Source organism: Penicillium vulpinum (genome assembly GCF_028829585.1).
Source record: "Penicillium vulpinum strain IBT 29486 chromosome Unknown utg000001l_segment0_segment0, whole genome shotgun sequence".
In the NCBI taxonomy this organism is placed as follows: Eukaryota; Fungi; Ascomycota; class Eurotiomycetes; order Eurotiales; family Aspergillaceae; genus Penicillium; species Penicillium vulpinum.
Genome location: NW_026643241.1, coordinates 6,625,762 through 6,651,633, shown reverse-complemented (window position 1 = coordinate 6,651,633; position 25,872 = coordinate 6,625,762). Strand labels below are relative to the sequence as shown.

General features: G+C 48.0%; 9 protein-coding genes across 9 annotated transcripts; 5 read left to right on the top strand and 4 right to left on the bottom strand.

The window, feature by feature from the left end:
- Positions 1-297: 297 nt before the first annotated feature.
- Positions 298-2,376, bottom strand: N7479_002380 (uncharacterized protein; the record flags this gene model as incomplete). The annotated part of the gene is made up of 3 exons (XM_057250077.1): positions 298-735; positions 793-2,108; positions 2,361-2,376. The coding sequence occupies 3 exons, from the start codon at positions 2,374-2,376 to the stop codon at positions 298-300; spliced, it is 1,770 nt and encodes a 589-aa protein (XP_057114509.1).
- Positions 2,377-2,799: 423 nt separating this feature from the next.
- Positions 2,800-3,761, top strand: N7479_002379 (TFIIIC subunit 6 family protein; the record flags this gene model as incomplete). Its single annotated transcript, XM_057250076.1, has 2 exons — positions 2,800-2,865; positions 2,913-3,761. The coding sequence occupies 2 exons, from the start codon at positions 2,800-2,802 to the stop codon at positions 3,759-3,761; spliced, it is 915 nt and encodes a 304-aa protein (XP_057114508.1).
- An 837-nt stretch (positions 3,762-4,598) lies between these two features.
- N7479_002378 (uncharacterized protein) lies at positions 4,599-5,823 on the bottom strand (the record flags this gene model as incomplete). The annotated part of the gene is made up of 2 exons (XM_057250075.1): positions 4,599-5,344; positions 5,409-5,823. The coding sequence occupies 2 exons, from the start codon at positions 5,821-5,823 to the stop codon at positions 4,599-4,601; spliced, it is 1,161 nt and encodes a 386-aa protein (XP_057114507.1).
- Positions 5,824-6,883: 1,060 nt separating this feature from the next.
- On the bottom strand, positions 6,884-7,102 carry N7479_002377 (uncharacterized protein; the record flags this gene model as incomplete). Its single annotated transcript, XM_057250074.1, has 1 exon — positions 6,884-7,102. One exon carries the CDS (start codon positions 7,100-7,102, stop codon positions 6,884-6,886), a length of 219 nt encoding a protein of 72 aa, XP_057114506.1.
- A 5,131-nt stretch (positions 7,103-12,233) lies between these two features.
- Positions 12,234-15,617, top strand: N7479_002376 (glutamate dehydrogenase (NAD(+)); the record flags this gene model as incomplete). The annotated part of the gene is made up of 3 exons (XM_057250073.1): positions 12,234-12,543; positions 12,596-15,426; positions 15,483-15,617. 3 exons carry the CDS (start codon positions 12,234-12,236, stop codon positions 15,615-15,617), a joined length of 3,276 nt encoding a protein of 1,091 aa, XP_057114505.1.
- Positions 15,618-15,928: 311 nt separating this feature from the next.
- Positions 15,929-17,150, bottom strand: N7479_002375 (uncharacterized protein; the record flags this gene model as incomplete). The annotated part of the gene is made up of 2 exons (XM_057250072.1): positions 15,929-15,988; positions 16,053-17,150. 2 exons carry the CDS (start codon positions 17,148-17,150, stop codon positions 15,929-15,931), a joined length of 1,158 nt encoding a protein of 385 aa, XP_057114504.1.
- Positions 17,151-18,298: 1,148 nt separating this feature from the next.
- Positions 18,299-20,446, top strand: N7479_002374 (threonine/serine exporter family protein; the record flags this gene model as incomplete). Its single annotated transcript, XM_057250071.1, has 1 exon — positions 18,299-20,446. One exon carries the CDS (start codon positions 18,299-18,301, stop codon positions 20,444-20,446), a length of 2,148 nt encoding a protein of 715 aa, XP_057114503.1.
- Positions 20,447-22,949: 2,503 nt separating this feature from the next.
- Positions 22,950-24,511, top strand: N7479_002373 (uncharacterized protein; the record flags this gene model as incomplete). The annotated part of the gene is made up of 2 exons (XM_057250070.1): positions 22,950-23,456; positions 23,510-24,511. 2 exons carry the CDS (start codon positions 22,950-22,952, stop codon positions 24,509-24,511), a joined length of 1,509 nt encoding a protein of 502 aa, XP_057114502.1.
- Positions 24,512-24,910: 399 nt separating this feature from the next.
- Positions 24,911-25,372, top strand: N7479_002372 (uncharacterized protein; the record flags this gene model as incomplete). The annotated part of the gene is made up of 2 exons (XM_057250069.1): positions 24,911-25,088; positions 25,170-25,372. The coding sequence occupies 2 exons, from the start codon at positions 24,911-24,913 to the stop codon at positions 25,370-25,372; spliced, it is 381 nt and encodes a 126-aa protein (XP_057114501.1).
- Positions 25,373-25,872: the final 500 nt, after the last annotated feature.

Below are 25,872 nucleotides of genomic sequence, written 5' to 3'. Positions count from 1 at the left end.
AAAGGGTCATGGTCTCATCCGTAGGAGAGATCTATACTGTTAGCCTTGGTCAAGGATTTTCAGTAACAAAGGGGTATCTGGGGCAAACATTATAGAAAAAAAAGACGCAGAAAAAATAAAAGAAAATACGTTAGCAAAAATCATCTCCTGGGTGCTTTGCTAAATTTGGGTTGGGTATAATTTGGTGGGTTTTCGGAAGATTCCGACCACATGGGAATCTTGGGGGGCATGGGCAAATAATTCGTAAGCGTGATAGATGGGCGAGACTTGAGAGATTGAATGGATCCCCACGAAAAGCTACTCTCCCGCGCCGCTTGAGCCCCATCGCTGAGGTCGTTTCCCTTGCTCGACATAGTTCTTAATCACACAGGGAGCATGATCGGGGCCCTGGCACACTTTGTAACGGTCGAGATGTTTGAACTTCGGGCCAAGGGGTCCGTTCACGAAGTGGTACTGGCCTGCAAACCGATACTGACGAGAATCTCCTAGAGGATAGAACTTGTCGCCCCAGTGGCCCCTGTAATGGAACCATTCCGTTGGCGCAGAAGGACTGAAGGTGGATGCCCGAAGATCCTCGTTGTCGAAATCATAGGTATAGGCCTGCGAATTGAGGAGGGGATCCCATAGTGGACCACGATCGGTTACATCACGCAGCAGTCCCCAGGGGAGAATGTACTCGTGTAGTCCGGTCGTGGCATACATGGCATGGCTGCCCTCGGCAGAGTAGATGACGGGCTAGCAGAGTACAGTTAGTGAGACAATCCTTGCTGCTTGTATCTTCTGGGAACTCACTCGATGTCCAAGCTTCTCAACCGCTTCGTAGCTGTAAGCCTCTCCGCCCTGGTGAGCACTGAAGAAGAGCGCTTTTGGTTTGCCATTGTGGAATCGTACTAAACAATGCTCCCAGTCGCCAACGTGATTACCGAACCGCACATTAACAACAGTGGTACCGAGGTTGAAGCTGTAAAAGTAGAACCAGAAAGCATCGACAATTCCGTTGCCTTTGTCCATTACCACCAGGATTGCAGGGGCATCGCTTCGACCACCGGCACCTCCATCGTAGATCTTCGTTCCACCATAACGTTTGCGGAGCTCTTCTCTCAGTATTTGCTGAGCTTCAAGATTTTCGTCGACGTCGGATTTTTGCACAACGGCAGGCTCTTGTTGGCGGAAATCATACCACTTGGCGCGATCTTCCTCCGTGTCACCGGGAATATCACCATCAATTCGACCATCCCAATCAGCCCAGGATTCTTGTTTAATGTTTCCATCCGGTTGGGGGATATTGCTATCGCCCTCCAGCCATGGTGGACGCGTCTGCACATTATCATTGCTCGTCAAGAAAACGTGCCTACCCCTTTCCCAGTTGTTCAGCTCATCCAGATTGGCCAGGGTCGGACGGTCCCATTGGGCCTGAATTGGAGTGAAATTCAGGCTCGGAGTGGTATGATGCAAGTGCTCTGCGATATCCCCAGGCCAGAATTGCTCGCCAGAATAAAGGTGAACAAGTGGGGCGTAGTGGAAAACATAGTCCGGGATCTGCCGCCGAGCCCGCTCTTCGGCATCCCACTCGGACTCATTAGCCCCGCTAAGCCACCAGGACCGCCATGCCTCTGGCTCGGCATCTCGCGAATTTACCCATTCCTCTGGATTGCGATTTCCGAATTTGCCGTGTACGGTTTGTAAATGGGCTGCACCACAGACGCCGAGCCATCGACAGGATTTGCGGTCGAACCACGAGCGCGAGCTCGCAATCCAGGTCCGCTCCTCCCGGTCCTCGGCAGACCAGACAAAGGCAGTCGGCCGGAGTACGTGGATTATGCTGTTGATAGATACATACGCGATCAGGGTCGAGAGCACAGCAATGGTTGCCTTGGCCTTCCGGGTCATCTGCTGGAGCGAGTCGACATAAACTGTCAGGGCCGAAGACCTATGTGGGGTATGTTCATAGACTGTAATTTCGGGAATTACAGTCGAGGCTAGGGGTTCAATGCAGTGGGAGTCAAGTGGTAGGGCTGCAGCAGTCGGGCATTCCCCAGGAACTATGGTGGGACGAGAGATAACGAGAGTTGGAACAAGAAGGGCGCACAACAGGACCGCGGGGTTACCTATATAAAAAAGAAATACAGAACTCTTTGTTAGCCTAGGTTTCCGAGTCTAAGTAGGGGAATATAACCCGATTTATAATTCAAAAACGGAAAAAAAGAAAAGGGCAAGAGCAAGAATGGTCCAATATCTCGAACCAGTCAGACCGGGAACCTGCGGAATGCATAGAAACCATAGCCAAGCCGGATGCCATATACCGAATGCATAGACTTGGGTATCCGTCCAGAGCCGGAGCGGAAGGGGCGGGAACTTACGAAGAGATGATCCCATTGTCTATCTTGTCTAGGTTGTTGCGGTGAGTAGAATTGTGTGGACATTTTTTTTCATAAGGCTGAAGGAAGGCTGGGCACAACTCTACTTCCAACCTTACAAGGCTAGTTCCAGACCAGATTGTACAATATACGGGATGTATATATGCATGTACCCAGTTTAGTACTCCAAAGTGGCATGTAATAGTTCATATTCGAAAAATATAAGTCAATTGGGCATGGAAGACTCCCCCTCCATCTGAAACATCGAAACCGGCAGATGTACACGCCATTTGCCACCAGGTCCCATTTTATTGATTTTGATTTTTGGTGATTTGGAAAGAGAGGGGAAAGGAGGGTTCCTGGCCTCACCGCTTACAGAAAAGCTGACTCGGTTTTTATCTTATCTCTCAGTTCCAGACCACTCCAGACCTTGCAATTCATCATGGATTCAATGCTTAACTCCGAATCCGACGGAGAATATGAATATGAATATGGTACAGAGACAGAGGTGAGAATAATTGACCTCTTCTCTCAATGCTGCTAATCAAATGATAGACCTTTTATCTTAACCTGGACCTGACCGCCCACCATGGCCCAGTGCGCCCCCCACGCCGTCGCCCAAAGGAAACAACCTCCATGGAGGATACACAAAACCCTGGAGACGACATGAGCCAGGGATTTCCAAGCGAAGCTTATCCTCCGATCGAGAGTGCCGAAACAGCCAGCCTTCCGAACGAACGAATCCAAATTCTCGACCTCCACACAAGCAACCCAATCATCTCATACTACAACCAAATGTTCAGTTGCTCCTGGGCCGACCAAATTGGCACTGAACTAGTTTTTGCCAGCCCAGACACGGAAACAGACCCGGACAACCACCTCCCTCAACCGCTACACCGTGGACCCTCCTACGAGCTTTTGGCCGCCAACAGCGTGAAGATCCTCGGTCGAAAGGCACAGCTCGTCCCCAGCGCTGGGACAGCAGTAGCCCAAGGATTTACCGAGGAAACCTCAAATACAGGACCTACCCCGGATTCTGCATCTTCTCAGGGCGCCGAACCCCTCGGTGTACCTCGTCGCCCCGCAGGGCCATCCCATCAGGCGCAGTTCCTCTACAGGCTGCAGCAGATTAAGAACGCTAAAGGGGAACCTGACACCGTTCGCACCGTCATGAGTACACGTCGGCAAGTAAATATGACGGACAGACAGCATGGCTGGGCCCGTACTGAGGCTCAGCTTGCTGAGATTGAGCGGCTGAACGAACGTGCTTCGAGAGGGGACTTGGAGGCCAAGGCGACTCTTGAGCTGCTAATTCAAGAGCTAAACCAAGACCTCAATCCCGAGGGGGCCGCGTCTGAGTCCGGCTCGGAGTTAACTTCTGACAGCGATGACTCTACTTCATGAATGTGTAGATCGACAGTGTGCTGACATCGACACAGAACTCGGGTCTACACCCTGTGTCTTTGAGTCGAGCGTCGCCTGAACAAGCCACCGGGTGTCGGTTCTTTCGCTGTATCTACGTTGTAGCCTTTACGCTCTAACTCTATAGCAGACTCGTGCTGTCACGCGCAAGCATTGCGGGAGCCGGACCGAGGAGCAGCACCGGCGAAGAGATATTGATATCCTTGCTGGAAGCAAAGAAGCTACTCGTGATGGATAATGAATCCACGGCTGATCTGTCTTTCTATGATATCGGAGGGATGGCATTACAACTCAGGACAATTCTCCCAACAACAAGCGATCACCAAAGATGAGATGCCCCACCCAAATCGACCAGCCCATCGATGAAGCCATCTTAGCCAGCTAAAATGAACGAATTTTACTGCCCAGTAGATCTCGAGGGTAACGTCATCCCCTTGAAATCACTACCTCAACCATAATACAATCCAATCAATATGTACAACATACAGCCTAAAGCATATATATATAGGTGTTGAAGCCTGGTGCACTTGGGCATGGCCACCTGTTTGCTTATTTGTGGAGGAAATTCTACTTCTTCCTTTCTTCCCCTCCTCTCCAGTTCTCTATTAGCTTACAGTCCCATTGATGATTGACTGCGCTCTTCCTGATTCTCTCAGCCTCGCTAGCCGATACTTGGCCAAATTAAATACACAAGTGATTCATGATGATTAAATAAACATATGTACGGGGATTTCTTCACTAATATCCTAGGTACCGAGGGACGTGAAATTTCCTTATTCTTACACCCAAGTGATTACATAGTAGATATCACGAACCATATCAACAACAAATCGTTTGTATTGACTCCGACCCTGCCTCCGAATCAGATCCCGATTCAGATCTAGCCATTATTGGCTCTCCATTTACGGATTTCACCCCACTTGACTGCATCCGCATGACCATATCAACTAGTCTGTGTCCGGTGTCATCCAGGTATTGAAGGTCGTCATCAGTCATGGCCTGGATAGCATTCTGCTCCCGCAAATCCAGCTTCGCCCGCTCGGCACGTATATCTTTCAGTTGAGCTAGTAGACTTGCTTCCAAAAGGTCTTTATTTCGCGCGAGCTCTTCAATGGCCGTTTTTAGCTCATTTCGAAGTATTGAGATCTTGCCTAGTCGATCTTGATCCTGCAGGACTTCCACAAAAAGCTCTGCATTCTCAACAAGCCGCTCCACGCCAGATGCGCTCCTTCGAAGCCGGTGTACAACAGAGTGCCTCAATTCACGGAGTAGTCCAAAAATTTCGTCGAGTGGCTTCTTCGCGGCCTTGACAACAGTGGTATTCAGCAGAGTATGATTCTGAGCAAGGATCTTAGTCCATTCTGTCAATTCCACGGCTTCTGGGCAATCCCACTGTTTTCTGGCTAGAAGCTGAGGGAAATGTTGCTGGCCGAATATGAAGCAACTCTCTTCGACTATGGATTGTACCGAGCTGGTGATGAGATGTTGGCTTCGGTAGGGAATGTAGATAGGATATAACGATGGTATCTCTCGGTCAGGTTGACGATCATGTTCGGCTAAATATTCTAGACGAGGTGAATTAGATATAAACGTAAATACCATAAGTTTGTTTACGATGTTTATACATACCATCCAGTTTTTCTTTCCCTTTGTCCGCCCGGGAAGTTTCTGGTAAAAGGTCAACGGCATTCGACGGGGTAAACTCCTTTTCACTAATTTCCTTTATGGAATTCGCCTCGTCTCTTGCTGCCTCCGCTTCTGAAGTTTCTCGTTCGGCACTCTGCGCCGGTGACACATCAAATAGCTCAGGGAATCTGATTTTGGCCTTTAATGTAGATTCGAAAACTTGCGCTTCCAAGAGCTTTTTCACAACACTGCTTAAGCCTTCAATATCATATTCTCTGAGAATATCGGTGAGTGCTGGTGTGTTTTTTTCAAGCACACTTTTAATCGGCTTCGGCTTTCGCAGGTGGGAGTTTAAGTCGCGAAAAAGATGTCGACAAGCCAGATAGACCAGTCTCTCATCGGGTTCATTCGGTACCATTTCGCTGTGCTGGGACTGAACCCAATTCGTTTAAAAGCATGATTTTATAGCTATTGAAAGCTAGGGGGGTTGCCATCCGCAAACGGTCTGACCAAAATGTATGATTCGTCGATCACCTAGTTCGCAAGCAGCACCCACTTGGTACCTACCTAGGTAGCTACTAATCGCTCTTAGTAATGATCTATTGGGACCTCGCAAGCTAGGTACTAGTAACCAAAACTCACCTGCAACCTGGCAACCTGACGACCCCTCTGTTCCCCATCTACTTCTGGAATGTGAGACAGGTGACATTGGTGATCGGCAATCCCTCACATACAGAAAGTAAATGGTTCGTTGTTCATGTCGGACAGCAGGTTCCTAGTTGCATATATTATACTATGTAGTTAGTACTTTGTATTCTCGATGCACAAAAGTACTGTTCTAGCAACCCTTATGTGGGCCATAGTCACACCGTATAGCCGACTTCCCGAGGCTGAATGCACCGGACACCTATGTTTAATCTTACAAAAGTTATAGTTGTAGCATGGATGCTATTGAAGGTAGTACAAGTCGATCTTTAATATATACTGGGTAGTACTCATAGCCAAAAAAAAGGGTGTCGAGTATCCATATCAAGGTCACACAACGATATAATAAAATAATAATATCAAATTTTGATTTCTGATTTGAAAAGCCCAGGGAAACACACAAGATTAAAAACACCATTCCCCAGACTTTTAGAAGCGCCCCAGCACGCATAACCAGAACCAGATAATAAATGTCAGCGCCGCCATGCAACACGCTAAATCCAACAGGCGACAAGCAGACAAAGGAAAGAGATAACAAAACGACATAAGGCTAACAAGCATCGCGGATATCAAGTCAAGAACAAAGTCAAAAGGAGAGATAACACTGGACAGGACAGGCGAATTTGCCAAATAGTCCCATATGTCCACGTGCGCAAGACCATTATCAGGGAATATTGGATGATGGTACAATAACTTCTTCTTGAGAAGCATAAGAAGAAGACATATTGGAATGATAGTGAGGGAACCCGGAACCAAGAAAAGAAGAAATAGAATCACTCCAGGCTGAAGCTGGAGATGTTATTGTAGCAAGCCTTGCCCTTGGAGAAGGCGACAGGCGATGGAGGAGGCGCGGGAGGCATGCCGTCAATGAGGATTGAGCGGGTCTTTTCCGTCTTCTGGGTAGAGTTTGTCATGGCGCGGGAGAGGTCCTGCGACATTGAGTAGGAAGTAGGCATGACGGGAGTTGGGGATTTGGTTGCGACGGAGGCCATTGTTTAGGATTTGGATTCCTTGATTGAGTTATAGAGGTTGAGAGGATATATTAAACTCTATTGATTTTTGAGCGCTTGAATAGATTGAGGAATGAAGTTGTCGGTTTGTTTGGTTCTTATACTTGGGGAAAGTATAGGATTGATTGACAACCTCGGCTGAGAGATAAGAATGTATGAGTTGATTTGGGGCTAGATTCACGAGATTGAATGTCAGCTTCCTGTTTGTGCAGTGCTTGGTTTTGGCATATGCTCCGTACAGAAGCCCGTGGCTCCGGGGTTGCCCGAGGCCCCGGTTTCGGGAGATCGGGTCGGAGGGTGCGATGTGAGGTGGCAAGTAGTGACAAGAGTGATACTTACATGTTCGGCTATTTGCGAGATATAATAGTAATTATTGACCTCGGGAGGGGAGGCGAGAAGTGAGTTCAATGTTGTGTTGAGACGATGGGTTGTAGTTGTGACGGTAGTTGTAACGGTAGTTGTGAAGAGGCTCAATTAAGTTGATTATTGCGGTAATGGTATTGCTCTGGTAGAAGACTGGAAGATGATCTGAGCGAACGATGATAGCAAAGCTGTTGACAGTGCTAAGTATGTAGTTGACAAGAATTGTATATGTGAATGAATGGAACTAGAAAAAAAAAGAGCAGGAAGATTTCAGGGTCAACGGGTCGTTTATATTTTTTTTCTCCTGTAAATAATTAATAATATTAAGAAAAGATATGAGACACCTAAAACAGATAATTAAAACAAAAAAAAAAGCCATCTCCGTAAAAGTGTGGAGGAGTACATTCCCTGGGGAAGCACGGAAGTACCTAGTACACGCATACCTGGCCAGGCCTAATGCTTACTCCCTGGAGATCGGCTCGCCAAGCCTATTCGCCTCATTCTAAACAGCCCAATAACCCAGCCATCGAGGTAGGGATGGTGGACATTCTCCATCGGAACAGCGGGAGCCCAACCCGGAAAGCCTTAGGCCTGTTGGAGAGAAAGTAAAAAAGAAAACAAAAACAAAGGAGATGGAGCCTGACGCGTTAGTGTGTGGGGGAGAAGACCATCTGGGCAGGGGGTGATAATCGATGAATCAACCAATTGATATTATCCATGGATATATTGCGTTATCGACATTAATAGAATTATTTGCCATAGAAACAGTTAGCCTGGGAGCGGGAAATAGCTACCGAAATCTGATTGAGGCGGTTGAATCGGCAAGGCATTTATTTGAACTAATGAATTAGTGCTACTTTAAGGGTTGTTTTCTATTATTCCACGCCTTCTAGCGTTTCCCGGAGAAACTCACCGTTGGACCTCGGCATAAGAGCGGATACGGCGATCCTTTCGAGAACAAAACTAGTAGGGCCCGGCGCCCAAACTGCCGGGGTTATGAAAGGATCCCTTTCCGTTGCGGTGTACTCCGTACTCCGTACTTTGTAGAAGAATTGGAGCTCTTATTTGATATGACCTGCAATATATACTTCCGGAGAAAAGGAATCATCCCGGCTTGACATATTAACGATATTAGGAGGCGTCCAACTGGCGATTTTTCCACCTTTATTATTGAATGTACGCAAATCAAGGCTTTTTATTTTTCATGGGCTCGCCAAATCCCGAATTGAATTGTTAATCAGGATGATCCTCCAAAAATTGAGACAAGATTATGCCTAAAAGGACTGGGATTGAGTTGTACAAAGTATATATATATAGGAGACGGCTCAACGACCGGTATATCCCCGGGTCCGGCTATAGTATAACTCCACCAATCCAACACTGATACTAATGATAAAACTTGTATGGAATAGGATATTGCTAACGCCACAAATAAACCTGTAATGGTTTGGAGCTTCGCTTAATCTCAAGAGTGGACTACGACAGGGGCCGAAACAGTCCGGGGCGCATATCAAATCCTTTGTTTGAGATGTGTTAACTTCGTACTCCGTACATCGTATACGGAGTACGGATAGAAGCTACAGGGTTTACAGAGTACGATGGGTCTAAAGCAGAGATACGATCCATGAGCCGGAGCTAGCTTGTTCTCAATTCCTACGACTCATGGTTTCCTCCTTGATAGAATCAGGGGCACAAACGGGTGAGCTACAAAAGTACCAAATTCCCCTTGACCGTTCTACAACGGCGTTGATCGACGTCCAAATAGGGAACTCCACAATGCTTCTCCCCCGGATCCAAGGGGCCACTGTAGTGATTTTACTATTCTCAATATGCAATGCACTCCACTCCACTGCCACACATACGTACGCACAATGTACTCTTATCTGGGGAAAGGGGGGGGGGGGGGGGGGAGAGTGTTACTCTAGAATCTCTAGAATGTCCATTCCACAGATTTCTTGATTTCCTGGGTACCGGGTCTCCGACGGTGATTAAGGGCGCATTTCCCGGGAATTTGGGCCCCCCTTCGATCGCGGACGAACTTCTGGACGAACTTCCCCATGGTATCTACCTACAATAATAGCAACACGAATATACTACCGAGTTATCATATTGTGCTATCAGCAATTCCCTGCTATATCTAATATACTTGCATCTGGAAGTGCACCATGTACCTCGTGAAACGTAGATAACAAATCTTTTTTTGCGACCGAGTAAGATAAAGGTCTAGGCGTGGTGACCTGTCCTTTTCACCGCTCGTTTAGAGATACTTTTGATAATGTACTTTGAATAGAGAGTAGAGATAGGTCGAAGAGGAATGATGAGTTGGCTGCCCAGTGTGTTCTTAGATACACCATTTCCTGCATTTGTGGCGCTAACCGTGGGAAAGTCGTCAGGTACAAGATGTACAACACATCTTATGCATGATATGAACTGACATGAGTCATGGAGTAGTCGCTGGCTATTGAGATTACTGGAACTTACATACGAAGAACGTTGGTCTACCCAACACGTCAGCTCAGCTCTGCCTTATCGACAGACAGCATACCTAGGTATCCTTGTAGGCGCCAGACTGTACGGTAGGATTGGAGATACAATCTTGGGCACTACAATAAGTACCCGTACCCGCGGACCCCCTCCAGTCGAGGATGATAAGGCGGACGCAGGGGATACTTCGATCGAACAAGATCGAGACCAGATAATCGACTGTTCGCCCTGCTGGAAAACTGGAAAATGTGCCCGATCTACAGATTGGCGCTGACGAATATCGGAAGCAAAATTGTGATCTATTCTGGCCCTTGCACGCCTTCGGGGGGATATATATCTAATCATAACATCCCTCGGGCTTGTACCCAAGATCTTTCAGGAACGAGAACGAGAGCCCTGTTTTGTACCTGCAACCTTGAACTCTATACCGCTTCATCCAGCCTTGCAGAGAATATGCTTTCGAAGACGCGACCTGACTATCTTCAAGATGATCTTCTGACCTGACGTTCGTGTCCTGTCTTGGAACTTGACTGCATAAGTATCTCCTAACTGCCAACACTAGTAGCTGTGATCGTAACCAGCTGAGCTCGTGTCAGATGGTGACACCAGTCAGGCACCCGGAAACCTTGGAAGAATGGAAAGCCATACTTTGGTTCAGGGGAGCCAAATTGAATCAAGTTGAAGAAAATCTGGGGGTTGTCGGAAGGGTGTACCGAAGAGCGGTCTCCCCCAGACTTCCAGAGTTGAGAATGTAAAACTGCCTGAGGCTAATTATTCCTTTTACGTCACGGGGTCGGACTATCATTTCCCCTAGAGGACAACAATTACTTCATCTTCTCGGTGGGCGGCGGGCTCTTCCAATCGTAAGCTCGCCGAGAGGTCCGCAATCACGTAAAGGCCCCATAGGATTTCTTGGGATTGAAAAATGCGATATGCAATGGGGTAAAGAGGTCCCAATGCGCTATTTCTAACGAATAACAATATGCAACTAAGGAGCGTGCACTATATAAGTTAGACAAGTTAGATAGGTAGGTTACATACATTAGATAACTGTAACTATGTTGATATGTTAGTATGTTGCCTATGTTAATTACCCCGCAAGTCAGGTACCAGCCCAAGAGAGCCTCCCGGTTGAATAATATTTCACCGGCCCGGTTACATTTAGCATGACAAACTTGACAAACCCATCAAACTACGTCAAACTAATCCCCAATGGCGAAAATCCCCCGGACCGAAAACAGAGATCCACTGGTGGCTGATAATGAGGACAGTCGATCACGATGCGATCTGGGGCATTCAGGCTGGAACATTGAAAAAAAAAAAAAAATGAGGCATTTAGCAAAGATAACTAAGAAAAAAAAACTGTTCGACTCGGAACTTTCTTATCCCAGCCGAGTGGGTTCTCAATGACACATTGCATTCCACGATGTTCGATAGAGATCACATCATTTGCATCATTTCCCCCCTCTATACTACCTATCTAGGGTACATCATATAGTGAAACATCTCAGGTGACTATATTGCCCTTCTATTTTCAGTTGACAAGTCTTTTTTTCAGGTCACCTGCCTCAATTTTTTTTTGCCCCTGTTCCTATAATCCTCAGCCACGTTCCAGGCTTTGAGGCAATTCTTTCTATCGGCCCGCATGACGCAGCGGGATTTTTCTACGCTCGGCTTGACTGCTCGGAAGGAGGGGCGATGAAGTCCAATCAACGTACAATTTATCGCCGGATCTTAGTCAAAAGTGGATTGAGAATGACTGTTTTGGGGCGGAACTAAGTGGACACTGCGGACCTCAGGCTTCGAGACGGTCTATACGGTTGAACCTCCCGCCTACAATCGGTTATAACTGGTCAAGGAACTTGCGGGATTGTAATAATAGAAATCAAATCAAGATAGGTATTAATAGTTGAAAAAGAGGGAATTAATAGAGATTACTATTAAAAAGTTGAGAATCTGGTTTTGTATAAGAAGACCAGGGTTCCCCGGATTTTCTGGCTATTCAGATTCAAAAAAACATCATTCCTCTTTTTATCACCTTCAGTCCATGGCGACGATAGGTGATTATTGTATTTGCCAGTAAGTTCTCTTTCCTTACTTCCCTATCTTGACTGTCGACCTGCCAGTCGAGATAAGAACATTCTTTGTGTTGCCTTATCTTCCCAACACGTGCCTCGATGATTCATCTCAGCTCATGCTCTTGACTTATAGCTTCTTTCAACTACTCACTCTTACGTGTTAAGAGGTTTACCTCACATACTCAGTCATGTCGTCTCCCGCATCCACCCCACAGTCGGAGACTCCCAATGGCAATGGCGTGAGCTTGCCTGCTCGCCCTCAACCTAAGCCCTTTACGAGCCAGGATGGTAGCTCCGGCTCTGGTACCCCCATCGGTTTCCAACGCTTTCCCCCCCACAACAAGCACTTAGATCACGCCGTTGGAAATGCCATGCGACAACCGTCCCCGCAGCCCGTTCACTTGGGCATTCCCGGTACCCCACACCGTGTGCTCTCCGAGGAGGACCCGGGCTACATTGCAGCTACCTTCGAGGGCAAGCAGAAACAGATGGAACAAGGTCAGTACAATTGACTGATATGCAGATAATACAATTAGCTAACTTTCAGCAGTCATGGACATTTTAGAGGAGAAGGGCTTCTTCCCTAGTGACTTTGTCGTTTCCGAAACCACCTGGTTCTATGACAAGCTTGGCATCGACGATACCTACTTCCAGACCGAGACAGTGGATGCCATTGTCACCCAGATTCTGTCCCTATATGCCGCCAAAGTCGCTGCCTATGCCCGTGATGATAAGCAGCTGGAAATTCGTCTGGACAAAGAGGCCGAGGACCATGCTGTCTACATCGATACCAGCAGGCCCGGCATGGCTTCTATCGATGGCCCACGCTACGAGCAGCGCATCGACGAGAAGTACATCAACCACTCCAAGGGTGCCAACAGCTACCGTGTGGAGACCTTCCGCTCGCCTAGCACCCTGCCGGGCGACAATGGCCAGCAGCTCCGCTGCTACTTCGTGTACAAGTGCCAGTTCGCCAACCCCAACCCTTCACCGAATGAGACCAACATCGATATCATTGGCGAGAAGCGCTTCTTGCAGAAGGCCACTCCCAATACCAAGGCGATCTACCAGGAAATCATCGCCACAGCCGTCAGTCGGTCCGGCCCCGTTATCGAAATGTTCGAGATCGAGGGAAGCCGGGAAAAGCGTCTGGTGATTGCTTACCGCCAGGGATCCGCCATGGGCTTGTTTAGTGCTCTGTCAGATTTGTACCACTACTACCGCTTGACCAGCTCGCGCAAGTACCTGGAGAACTTCTCTAACGGAATCACCGTGATTTCGCTTTACCTGCGTCCCTCGGACAACTCCGAGTTCTCGGCCAAGTTCCCTCCCATTGAGGCTGCTATCCACCAGATCATGAAGGAGGTTTCCCTCTTGTACTGTATCCCTCAGAACCGCTTCCAGGGCCACTTCGCCACTGGTCGTCTGAGCTTGCAGGAGACCATCTACGCTCACTGCGCGTGGGTGTTCGTACAGCAGTTCCTTAACCGTCTGGGTTCAGAATACACTTCGTTGTCTGCTCTTTTGGATAGCAACAACAGTGTTCACGCAGAGTTGCTCTCAAAGATCAAGAAGCGTCTGCGTACGGAAACTTTCACTGCTGATTATATCTTCGAGATTATCAACAAATACCCCGAGTTGATCCACAAGCTCTATCTTGACTTCGCCAACACCCACTACGTTCAAACCCGGGAGTCTGGTGATGACTTCCTCCCCACCCTCAGTTACCTGCGTCTGCAGGTCGACGAGGTCCTCGACGGCCCCAAGTTGAAGCAGCTCATCCGTGGCACCGCCATGAACGAGCACGACGAGATGGTCATGACCTCCTTCCGCGTGTTCAACTCCTCTATCCTCAAGACTAACTTCTTCACCCCGACCAAGGTCGCTCTCAGCTTCCGCTTGAAGCCGGACTTCTTGCCAGAGCACGAATACCCCCAGCCTCTCTACGGCATGTTCCTGGTCATCAGCTCCGAGTTCCGCGGTTTCCACCTGCGATTCCGTGACATCGCTCGTGGCGGTATTCGTATCGTCAAGAGTCGAAACGGCGAAGCATATAACATCAATGCTCGCTCGTTGTTCGATGAGAACTACAACTTGGCCAATACCCAACAGCGCAAGAACAAGGATATCCCCGAAGGTGGTGCCAAGGGTGTCATTCTCTTGGATGCTGACCACCAGGACAAGGCGCGGGTCGCCTTCGAGAAGTACATCGACAGTATTCTCGATCTGCTCCTTCCCCCGGTTAGCCCCGGCATCAAGGATCCTATCGTTGATCTGCACGGCAAGGACGAGATCCTCTTCATGGGTCCCGATGAGAACACCGCTGAGCTTGTCAACTGGGCCACTGAGCACGCTCGCGGCCGTGGCGCTCCCTGGTGGAAGTCGTTCTTCACTGGCAAGAGCACCAAGCTGGGTGGTATTCCCCACGACGCTTACGGCATGACCACCCTCTCGGTCCGCCAGTACGTTCTCGGAATCCAGCGCAAGCTGAACATCGACCCCTCCACACAGCTCAAGCTGCAGACCGGTGGTCCTGACGGCGATCTTGGATCTAACGAGATTCTTCTCTCCAACGAGAAATACGGAGCCATTGTTGATGGTTCTGGCGTGATCTACGACCCCAACGGTCTGAACCACGAAGAGCTCATCCGTCTAGCCAAGAAGCGCGCGATGATTTCAGAGTTCGACATGACCAAGCTGTCCCCCGAGGGATATCGCGTCCTGGTTGACGAGAAGAACGTCAAGCTCCCCAGCGGCGAGGTTGTCCACAACGGCATGATCTTCCGTAACACTTACCACCTGCGCTCACAGGAGAAATTCGATGTGTTCGTGCCTTGTGGTGGCCGTCCCGAGTCTATCGACCTGTCCTCCGTTGGCAAGCTCATCAAGGACAACAAGTCCATCATCCCCTACATCGTCGAAGGTGCCAACCTGTTCATCACCCAGGACGCCAAGCTGCGTCTCGAGAAGGCCGGCTGCATCCTGTACAAGGATGCCTCCGCCAACAAGGGTGGTGTGACATCTTCCTCCCTGGAAGTCCTAGCCTCGCTGTCCTTCAACGACGAAGAGTTCGTCGAGAACATGTGCGTCCGCGAGGATGGCACCGTTCCCGAATTCTACCAGGCCTACGTCCGTGAAGTGCAGGAGGTCATCAAGTCGAACGCCGCCCTCGAGTTCGAGGCCATCTGGCGCGAACACCAGCAGACTGGTGTGCTCCGCAGTGTACTCAGTGACCGTCTCAGCTTGGCCATCACCAAGCTTGACGAGGAACTCCAGATGACCGAGCTCTGGGACAATGTTGCGCTCCGTCGCTCCGTGCTTGGCGACGCTCTGCCTCGTCGTCTGTTGGACAAGATTGGTCTGGATACCCTCTTGGAACGTGTATGTCTTCCCTTTGCTCTTTTCTATTTTTTTGAATCCCCGCTAATCAATCCCAGGTCCCTGAGAACTATCTCCGTGCCATCTTCGGCAGCTACCTGGCCAGCCGATTCGTGTACGAGTACGGCAACCAGCCCAGCCAGTTCTCGTTCTTTGACTTCATGACCAAGCGCTTGGCTAAGCTCGAGTCGTAAGCTTTCGGAATTAGATATTCCTGCTGCGAAAAGTGCTGGTTTTGACACTGCTTTGACATTATGTTGTCCTTTTTGACGAGAAAGACTTTCCTTGAGTCGATGAAATAATTAATACGGAACAAAAGATCTGTTCCCTTGATGAATGTATGGTTTTAAAAAAAAGTTTGGCGAGCGAGAGAAGAGCAAGGCCGTTAGGGCGATATGATCCCTTAGAATCAAAAATTCTTACCCATTGGAACGAGCATTAGTACTACATAACTTTAGCATACGAATTTTATTATATTACACAAACCAACTCCCTTTCACGGTGTTTACCTCCATCTGTTCTGAGATGAGACCGAATCAGCCATAATCAACACAATATTCACAGCCTACGTGGGTGTTAGTAGTAGTCTATCAAATAGAAAACAACACTCTTAGACTTAGAAAACTCACCAATAACAAATCAACTCCCTCAGAAACCTCAACCTCCCACCTGGGCCTCGACTTCACTTTAGATTTACTGTAGTCAATCACATTGCGTCGCGTGATATTCATGATCTGCTGGTTACCCATCATGATACCTGTGTCAGACCCAGCTAGCTGCATAACTCTCAACTCGACTTTTGGGCCGGGGGGTGCATCAGCTTCTGCATCTAGCCCAGGAACAGGACTAGTACTGGTACTGGGATTGGGATTCTGCGATGCAGATGCAGATGAAAGAAACGGTGAAGCTGGCGCCGGTTCCTGCGGCGGCTCGATTGCATCGAGCAGATCTCGTAGGGAATTAGGTGAATCGCGGCGGACGGAGGCGTAGGAGGGGAGGACGGGGTGAGAGTGGGGACTTGAATGTGAATGTGAATGTGAAGGTGAATTTGAGTGTGAGTGTGAGTGTGGATTGGTCAGCGATGGACTTGGATGTATCTCTTTTTCGTTCCTATGCACCACCCCCGCATTCCCCTCACACTGGCGCTCTTCTCCTCCAACCCCAGAAACAGCACTATAAGGCGGCGGATCATCCGGTATAGCCACTCCCAATCTGCTTCCACTTCTTACACCCCCAGATCCAACCGACCTAATCACAAGCGCATTCACAAAGCGCACTTCAAGCCTAAACCCACCACTCCCAACACCAACCCTAGCCCCATCCCCACCCCCAGCCCACGGCATCGAAGCAACCAATAAATCCCCCTGGTTCTGATCGGGAAATCTAACACTCCATTTCCGGACACTGGATAACCAAACGCGTCGCAATACGAGCAGTGGCATGCCCTCCGCATCGCAGACTATGCGACTTGTATTCGGCCATGGTTTCCCGAACACGTTGTAGAGGAGGACGTTGCGGTCTGGGGTATCTGGGGCTTCGTGTGGGCGGGTGCGGTGGACAGTAAAGATGGGCGAGGGGGACTTGGTTTCTTGGGTTGTTGTTATTGTTAGGGTTGTTGCGGTGTTGGTTAGGAGGTCTGGGGGTGGGGAGAGGAGGTGGTGGGGGTGCAGGGCTATTGGTGTTGCGGGGGATGTGAGGGGGTTGGATTTGGATTTGGATTTTGGCATTGGGCTTGAATGCGTAGGTTTTGTGGCTTTGTGGCTGATGTTTATGTCTATTTTGAGGGTATTGGTGGGTAATGTGTGTAAATTGTCGAGCTACATATACAGTAGGAAAAGTTGGAGATCTGATGATGTGGGGTCGGGAGCGCCGGATAGGTGTAGGGGTAGGTCACCAATAGGAGTACATATATAAATAGGAGAATAATTAAGAAAGGACTGTGAATTCTTCTTTTAGTTCTATTTTCTTTTATTAGTAGAATAAAAAAAGAGATTGGCGTGATTCTCAAACACTTCACATCTATATATTGTACGGATGTAATCGGATATAGCATGTTTACCGATTTACCGAGGTATGATATACAACGACAGTACTACATACATTGTAGAATCTGCTTAGGTACGGCTCTAGGCTTATAATTCAGGCATGTCTTTCTTAATCGGAATCTAGATCCTTAAGTTCTCTTATAGCCCCCCCAGTTAGAATTGTATGATTCTAATTCTTCAGGTGGAACCATGGTCCACACTATGCCAATGATTGAGGCGTAGTCTAGACTGAAAAATTCTGCTTCGAATAAGAATTGTTAAAAGCTCTGTTTAGGATATTGTGTGCTAAATGCGAAATCTACAATAGGGGAGTTACATAGTACCCGGGGAGAAGCTTATTTTGTTATGGCAGCTGTCAGTTGTCAATGTGGAATGTTAAGTATCAGATGTCATCCTCCGTAGTTCCAACCTTCCAACCTTGGAAGCTTGGAAAATGCTGAAAGCGTTGAATATAATGGCCTATCAGGGGCTCAAGGATATATTCTGTTTCTGGTTGGATCAGGCCAGGAACAAATCCTACGCGTGTCCATGGCCCATAGCTTGCATAAATTGCATTAAATTAAGGGTGCTAGGTTCTCCTCATATTAGATAAAAAGAGTCCACTTCCCCCCATTTCCCTTTCCTCTCTTTCTTCTCTTTAAAAAAATACGATGTGCGACCGTTTGTGGGGCATTCTTGTCACTCCGTAGACCGTTGCCGCACTAGCTTCTCTGCTGTGCGATGGGTCTGCTGAAAGAGGACATATTCCCCTGATATTTTTCATCTAGAAACAAACAAAGAATCATTACACTTCCGCTCACTTCCGGAACGATTCAAGTTTGCCGTGCGCCATGTCGGATGCACAGGAAAAGTTTCCGCCAATCCCTCCCAATCCTTCTGTGGAGACTGCCGAGACGGACCGAGCTGAAGATAACCAAAATGTCGATACCAACACAGAACCCCCTCACTCAGACGAGGCTAGTCTCAAGCCTAGTGTCTCAAATGCCCAAAGATGGCGAACAGCAAGCCGGCGGGTTCGGAATCGCGCTGGCACAATAGCGGAGAAGCTTGGACGGCCCCACGAAAGAGAGGCTGATGGCTTGGATTCGCCAATGTTACCAGAGTACTATGGTGCAACAGATGATATCCGAGGATTCGAGGCTCGTCAGGCGAATGATGAAGAAGCTCGGCTCCCAGGAACAGATTATCATTCACAAGCTCGACAGTTGGTGGAACGGATGGGCTTAGAGTCCGACCTACGTCCTCCACGTATTGAAGAACCGCGCTCCGGTTCGACAACTCCAGGAACTCCAGATGGGACGGCAACACCAGGTGGTCCACCCGGAGGAGTCCTGTCACAATTGCTCCGTGTATACGCCAACAATCTCCACACTGCAAGCCGGATGAGTGTTGTCTCGACAGAAACAGACTTGGACACAGAAAGCTTCCCACCATCCGGCACAGTGACACCGAGTGGAAAGAAAGACAAGTTGAAATGGTACAACAACAGTCACCCCAACAAACCAACTCACAGCTATACTTCCTCCCTCGTGCATGCATCCATGGATTTGGGTCGGGTCGGGGTGCCTGGAGCCACGGGTCCTCCACCCGTGAACCCTAAAGAGCGAAAGAAGCAAAAGCGCAAGCACAAGAAAAATATCAAGCTCACCGTGCACATTGCCAATATTCTCGCTCGCCAACAGTACCTCATGCAGATGTGTCGCGCTCTAATGAAATACGGCGCCCCAACCCATCGCCTTGAAGAGTACATGATGATGACCTCCAACGTACTGGACCTAAAAGCCCAGTTCATGTATATCCCAGGGTGCATGTTGATGTCCTTCGACGACCCGCTAACCCGCACCGCCGAGGTCAAAATCATCCGCGTAATCCAGGGTCTGGACCTCTCCCGTCTCGCAGAGACACACAACATATACAAAAACGTCGTGCACGATCTCATCAGCGTCGAACAAGCAACTCTCGACCTAGACGAGATCATGCAGCGCAAACCACGCTACAACCGCTGGATGCTCATCTTCCTGACTGGCTGCGCCAGCGTCGCGGTCGGCCCATACGCCTTCAGCGCCCGCCCCGTCGACCTCCCTATAATCTTTATTCTCGGCTGTCTAGTCGGCTTCATGCAGCACGTCATCGCACCAAACTCAGCCACCTACTCAAATGTGCTAGAAGTCACCGCTGCGGTCATGACCTCCTTCCTCGCGCGTGCGTTCGGCAGCATCCAGCACAACGGCGAGCGCGTCTTCTGCTTCTCAGCCATGGCGCAGTCCTCCATCGCAATGATCCTACCGGGTTTCGCCGTGTTAAGCAGTAGTCTCGAGCTGCAATCACACCAGATGAACGCGGGCTCAATCCGGCTTGTCTTCACGATTATCTACTCGCTTTTCCTCGGGTACGGCGTTACAGTCGGCACGACAGTCTACGGGCTGATGGACCACAATGCCACGAAGGAATCGACGTGTTCGAATCTACCGGATGTCTGGGGGAACGAATATATCCAGCACTTTCCGTTTGTTGCGCTGTTTTGTCTCTTCGCTGCGTTGATTAATCAGTCGAAGCCGAAACAGTTGCCGGTTACTATCATCATGGGTGTTTGTGGCTATGTCACGAATTACTTTAGCACGAAGAAACTCGGCTCGAACCAGGTTGCTAATACTGTTGGCGCGTTCACGATTGGCCTTCTGGCTAATTTGTATAGTCGGTTATGGCATGGCCATGCGGCTGCTGCTATTATTCCCGGTATCTTTACCCTCGTCCCGTCGGGTCTTGCGAGTAGCGGATCGATTATTTCGGGCTTGGAGTATGCTGAGGCTGTTGCGTCTGGTAACGTTACCAATGCTAGTGCAACGTCTAATAGCTCGCTTACCTCGCTGGGATATGGTATGATCCAGACTGCCATTGGTATCTCAGTTGGGCTGTTTATCTCCGCTTTGATTGTTTACCCGCATGGGAAGAAAAGGAGTGGGATTTTCAGTTTGTAGATTCGTGTATTAGTTTGAGCGATGTATTTTGTTTTATGTATTATGTGCATGAGCGTCTTCATTTATCAGAGAGTGGAGAAAGCGTTCCATTTACTGTATATGGATAATATTTATTAAACCAACTGCTATCTAACCCTCACATCAATCGCCCGGGTGGTCTAGTGGGTAAGAATCTCTTCAGTTCCTCAACAACCAAGTTCATTTCACTAACATGTACACAGTATGATTCGCGCTTAGGGTTCACCCAAAGCAATATTGCGCGAGGTCCCCCTCAATCCCGGGCTCGGGCCTATCTTTTTTATTTTTTCCCCCCCTCCAGATCGGGCTGCCAAATCACCCAGTTTCCCTTTTTCCTTTCCCTGTGTAAGTACATATATATCTCTGCCTAGGTGTCTTCTCTGCTCAATGGTAGCCCCAAAGACCGAGGACCACCCGCGCCAAGACTCAACCACGACATCGCAGCAACGGAAACAACTGCGCTGATGGGAAACCTATATCCGAAACATTCTGCATCCATTTCATAGATTGGAGGATGGCAAGCTAACCGGTAAAACAACTAGATCATTGATGCCTTCTAGGAGTGCACAATATGTGCATATGTCTTAGTTTATCACCATGGAGCATAGAAGGTAGCTGAGACAGTAATAGTGACTACCCTTTAATTTGCAGATTATTATGACCGGAATGACAGATTTTCGCAACGACAATCGGAAATGTGATTTGTTTGCCAAGAAGCAGGGTGACAAGCTGCACGTCAACGCTGTTTCAGAGCCCTATGGGTTTAGCACTCTCACAGGCAAACTGGCCATTACCAGATCCAATTAAGCGCTGGGCCTAACACAACTTAAATAGCGAGTGTGTGATTTGAGATAAGTTGAGCCATTTGACTATGTAAAAGTGATTAATGGATGATAATATATGCTGGTTACACTTCATCTATGAAGATTATATCAAGTTGGACTTCAGCCTGAGCACCTAGCTCTGTGAGCTTCTGGCTATTTCAAGGAAATTGGGAATTTTGTTGAAGGTGCCAGACTTGCAGTCTTTTTATTTCAGCATCTAGCAAAAATAACAATGCAAAATAGTACCAGACTGCCTATGTACATATTTAATTTCCCACTGTTGCTTGTGCTCAATTCTCATCATACACCTCTCTTTCAGTTCAACCTTGCAAATATTTATCTAATTAGGCAAGTTAAGAAGCCTATGACATAATATTTGACATAAATGAACGTAGCTAACCCCTCCCAGCAACAGGGGAAGATTTAGGTGACACCCATTTCATTTCGAAACTAGGAGTGTGGGAGGGAAGTCTGCTATATATAGTCTCGTTACTGCTACCTGACTCTGATAGTTCATGGGGCTGCTGATGGGATAGGGTTATAATGGTCCCCAAAAGAAGATTATTTCGGTTCGTTGAGTTGCTCAGCTGCGGTTAGAGCCTTGCAGATTATTTTACTACCTGTCTTCTGTGTAGTGATGCCTATCTAGTCTCACTCTCAATCCAATAACGACGTTGAGATCTGACATCGGTTGTCTACACCCATCGAAAACGGGTCAATTGACCAAGGCTTACTCCATGGACAGGGTTTTCTTTGTTGATGCCCGCGAAAACGATGTATCTGTGGCTTCGCCTTTTGGCAACTTCCCCTTAACAACACTTTTCATTCGCCCAACTGCAAGTGATCTTCACCAAGAAGGCGACTATCGCGATGGAATGAACAATTCCAAGAAGCCGTGTGTGATCTCTCAACGCCTCAGCCCACCCAACCTTTCTGATGGTTTGCTATCGGGGATACCACAAAAAGGAACATTGTCAATGGACTTAGCCTTGAGTCACAAAATGCTAAATCCATAAACAAGAACTCCTGGCCGTGCTCAGAGCTCAGCACACCCACCTGCCGATGATTCTCTGCAGAATGAACTCTACCCTGCAGAACAACAAACAAACAGGTTGTGGAAGAGTCTGATGGAACTTCTCAGGACTTTTACAATCAACATTCCCAATGTGGCCTGTCGATAGACTTTCATCTGCACCATTCAAGCACACCGATAATGATGATGCAGATATCTATTCGATTTCCAGGACCAAGCAATAACTCCACAGCCCGCTCTACTTGAAGCCTTCTTAGAGTTGGCATCCTTTCCTTTAGCCTTTCAAATGGTGTTAATTCTTCCCTTTTCGAACTTTTCCTGATACATATTGAAAATTAGGTAGCTTAAGTATGTAGCCAGCTTAGCTCTGTGGAGGGCGAAGTCAATATAGATTCCGGATTGCTAGAAATACTCGACAAAGCCGGTGTACTGCCGTAGTTTCCTAAGTCTAACTGCAAGCTTTCAACTACGGGAGGCTTGGTAAACTTGGGGAGGAATAACCATATAGAAAAGCCGACAGTGTCGTTCTTGACCATGATTGGCTGGTCGGGCTTAAGCTAGATATCCGAGACATTGTGCTGTTCTCATCTAACATCTCCCTACACACTTGATTCTATTGATATTCATCATGATCTCGAATATTATTCCGGAAACACTGCCTCCATCCCATTTGTTACGCTATCTCCCGGCCCACCAGGTTTTAATTTGCCTGCACTGCCACTACGCCATTCAACCAGGGGCTATCGTCCGCCATCTCAAAGAGATCCATTATTCAAATCGATTACAACGTCGAGAATTCGTGGCTTATGCATCTCAGTTTCATCTGGCAAAAATTGATTTTGTAATCTTACCCGATGAAACCCAGTTTCCGGTGGACTTGTTACCGATCCACGACGGGCTGGCCTGTCGCTTTGAGGGGTGCGCTCACCTATGTGCCACAACCAAGCGAATGAAAGCGCACTGGTCATCTGTGCATCATAATAGTGCCAGCGATAATAGAAGCTGGCGCTCAGTGCCACTGCAGACATTTTTCCGAGGAAATGCCTTACGGTATTTCACAAACCCAGCGCTCTTGGAGTTCTCGACTGGTAGTTCAGAAGAGCCGATGAGCGCAAACGAGGAATCTCCAAGTACTGTAAGTGGACAAAGAAACATTACGCAGATGATTTTCTTAATTATTATTTCCAGACTATCACAACCCCAGACGCAGATGAGCAAAGAATACCAAGTCTATCTACCTATAAACACAACATATCGTGGAGCATCGAGGACACCCACCTCTTTAACCATTATCTGAGCTTCACATATAAAACAATGTCAAGTGGCCCAGATACCGACGGTATCTTCAGGATTATTGTTCCCCAACTAGCTGCCCAATTCCCATTCCTGCTTCATGGCATACTAGCCTGTTCAGCGCTCCATCTGGCTTCCACCAACCCCCAAAACCAAAAATCATATGTACTCCAGGCAATCCGGCACCAAGACCAAGCCCTCCCAGCCTACCACCTGGAAACTATGCATGTTGACACCGATAATTGTCGGGCAATACTGGCCTATGCATTCTTCCTCGTCGTCTATGGCCTAAGCCCCGAAAGTGAAGATGATATACTGTTTCTCAGCAATAAATGGGAGGCAACCCCGTCTTCGAACTGGATTAGTCTTTTGCGCAATGGCTGCTCTATGCTGTGTAATGTCTGGTCTGAACTAACACATGGGTCATTGGCTCCTTTTACAGCACTATGGCGGGAGGATCTCGGCACCACTGTTGATCCCAGCGATCCCATACTTATGTCATTGTTATCTGTCATTTCAGAGTCACATGAAGCCGCCGATTGTGGCAACAGATCTTCAGATAGTGATATGCATATATACCGCGACGCAGCTTTCAAGTTGGCTGAAGCATTCGAGTTCACCCGACGATGTGGCGCTTCTCTGAGTATTTGGGATGCTCTGAACTCGTGGCCGATCCGAGTATTGCCCGAGTACTTTGATTTGTTAGATCGGAATCATCCGGGCGCATTACTGCTCTTGGCTTATTACGCTATCCTGCTGAAGCCACTTCAGGCTGAGTGGTTGTTGCGTGGTCGGGTTACGAAGCTAATGGATGAAATTGGGCGCAGACTGGAGGGGAGCTGTTCACTACACATCTGGAATCTGTTTTTGGTTGCTCAGCGGGAACTTCTTTCTTGATATTGGGTATTGGGCTCGTTTTGAATTATGTTCAATGTATTCCGCTGAATTAGATCCTTTGGTATCAACTGCTTCAAGTTTACGTACAACACATGTGGCTGCAATTCTATATGTCAATGGAAGAGTAGCATAAAAGCTGCAATGTAGGTTACGGTGAAATAAGCAAACAACGAGAATATAGGGGGACAAAGGAGACAAAAGGGTGATGGTCAATAGATTGCCATATCTAACTAAGATATTTCTTTTGGAACTTGTTGAGTTGTTTGCTTCTACATGCCTATATCAATAGTCTTCTCTCTCCCCCATGTACAGTTCCTTCCTCCTCCACAAATCAGCAGAGCTTTTCGGGATTATCCTATTTCCCAGTAGACCTCCTGCCAGGGTCTCTATCTCCTCAATATGACGAACACAAGACAAGAAATAGAAACACAGGCTCTCTATGTGCTTGAAAAAGATAGCGATCAATCTGATGATACCACTACTCCATTAACCCCAGTTGGAGATACAGCAGCTCCTACCATACGGACTAAACGGAAGGCCACTGGCACGCCCACTGCAAAGAAAACGCAGGTCGATCGTCCCCTCCCAACTTCACACATCGTGCAACCCCGCTGAGGACCATTGTATGACTATGCATGGTATCACTCTCCCCTGGAAGAGCCTGCTGTGTACCACATGAGCAACCCTGCAGCGGCAATAGCCGCATATGCAGCCATCAAGGCAGTGTACGCACGTGTGCAGTTTGATCTGCGGAACCTGAAGTCTGTGCTGCTGGAAGAGGGTTTGATTGAGGACTATGATGCCGAAGATGAATATTCCAGTTCAAATGAGTCTGTGGATGTTTTTATTGATGCGAAGTAGACGAATATGTGCGTACTGGTATGGGCAGATCGGGACGGAGTTGGCTTCTATCTTTTATTCTTCTCGTGGGGCCTGTGAGGCCCTGTTTCAATAGTTTTCGATATTTTCGTCTGTAGCTAGCAGACCATTCTGGCCGCATGTTAGAGCATCAAGATCTTCATCCTTCTCCGATTTATTAGTGTTTTGTAGTCCTCGTAGCTTCTGATGGGATCACCGACACGTGATCATCAGATAGGCTAGCCCCGCCCAGGTGTCATTTAAGTATTAGCTAAGCAGAATGAAGCTCGAGACGGGTGCCCAGGTGGTTTTTCCTGTTACATGTACGGTAGAAGGAGAAGATAACTAGAAAATACATGCTATATTTCACTCGGTCTAATAACTAAGGCTCTCAGAATAATGAAAAAAATAAATACAAAATGAAGCAAATATAAATCAGAAAGACATCAAGGAAACATTATAAACAGTCATAAATCAAAAGTAACAAGAAGCAACCGATATCG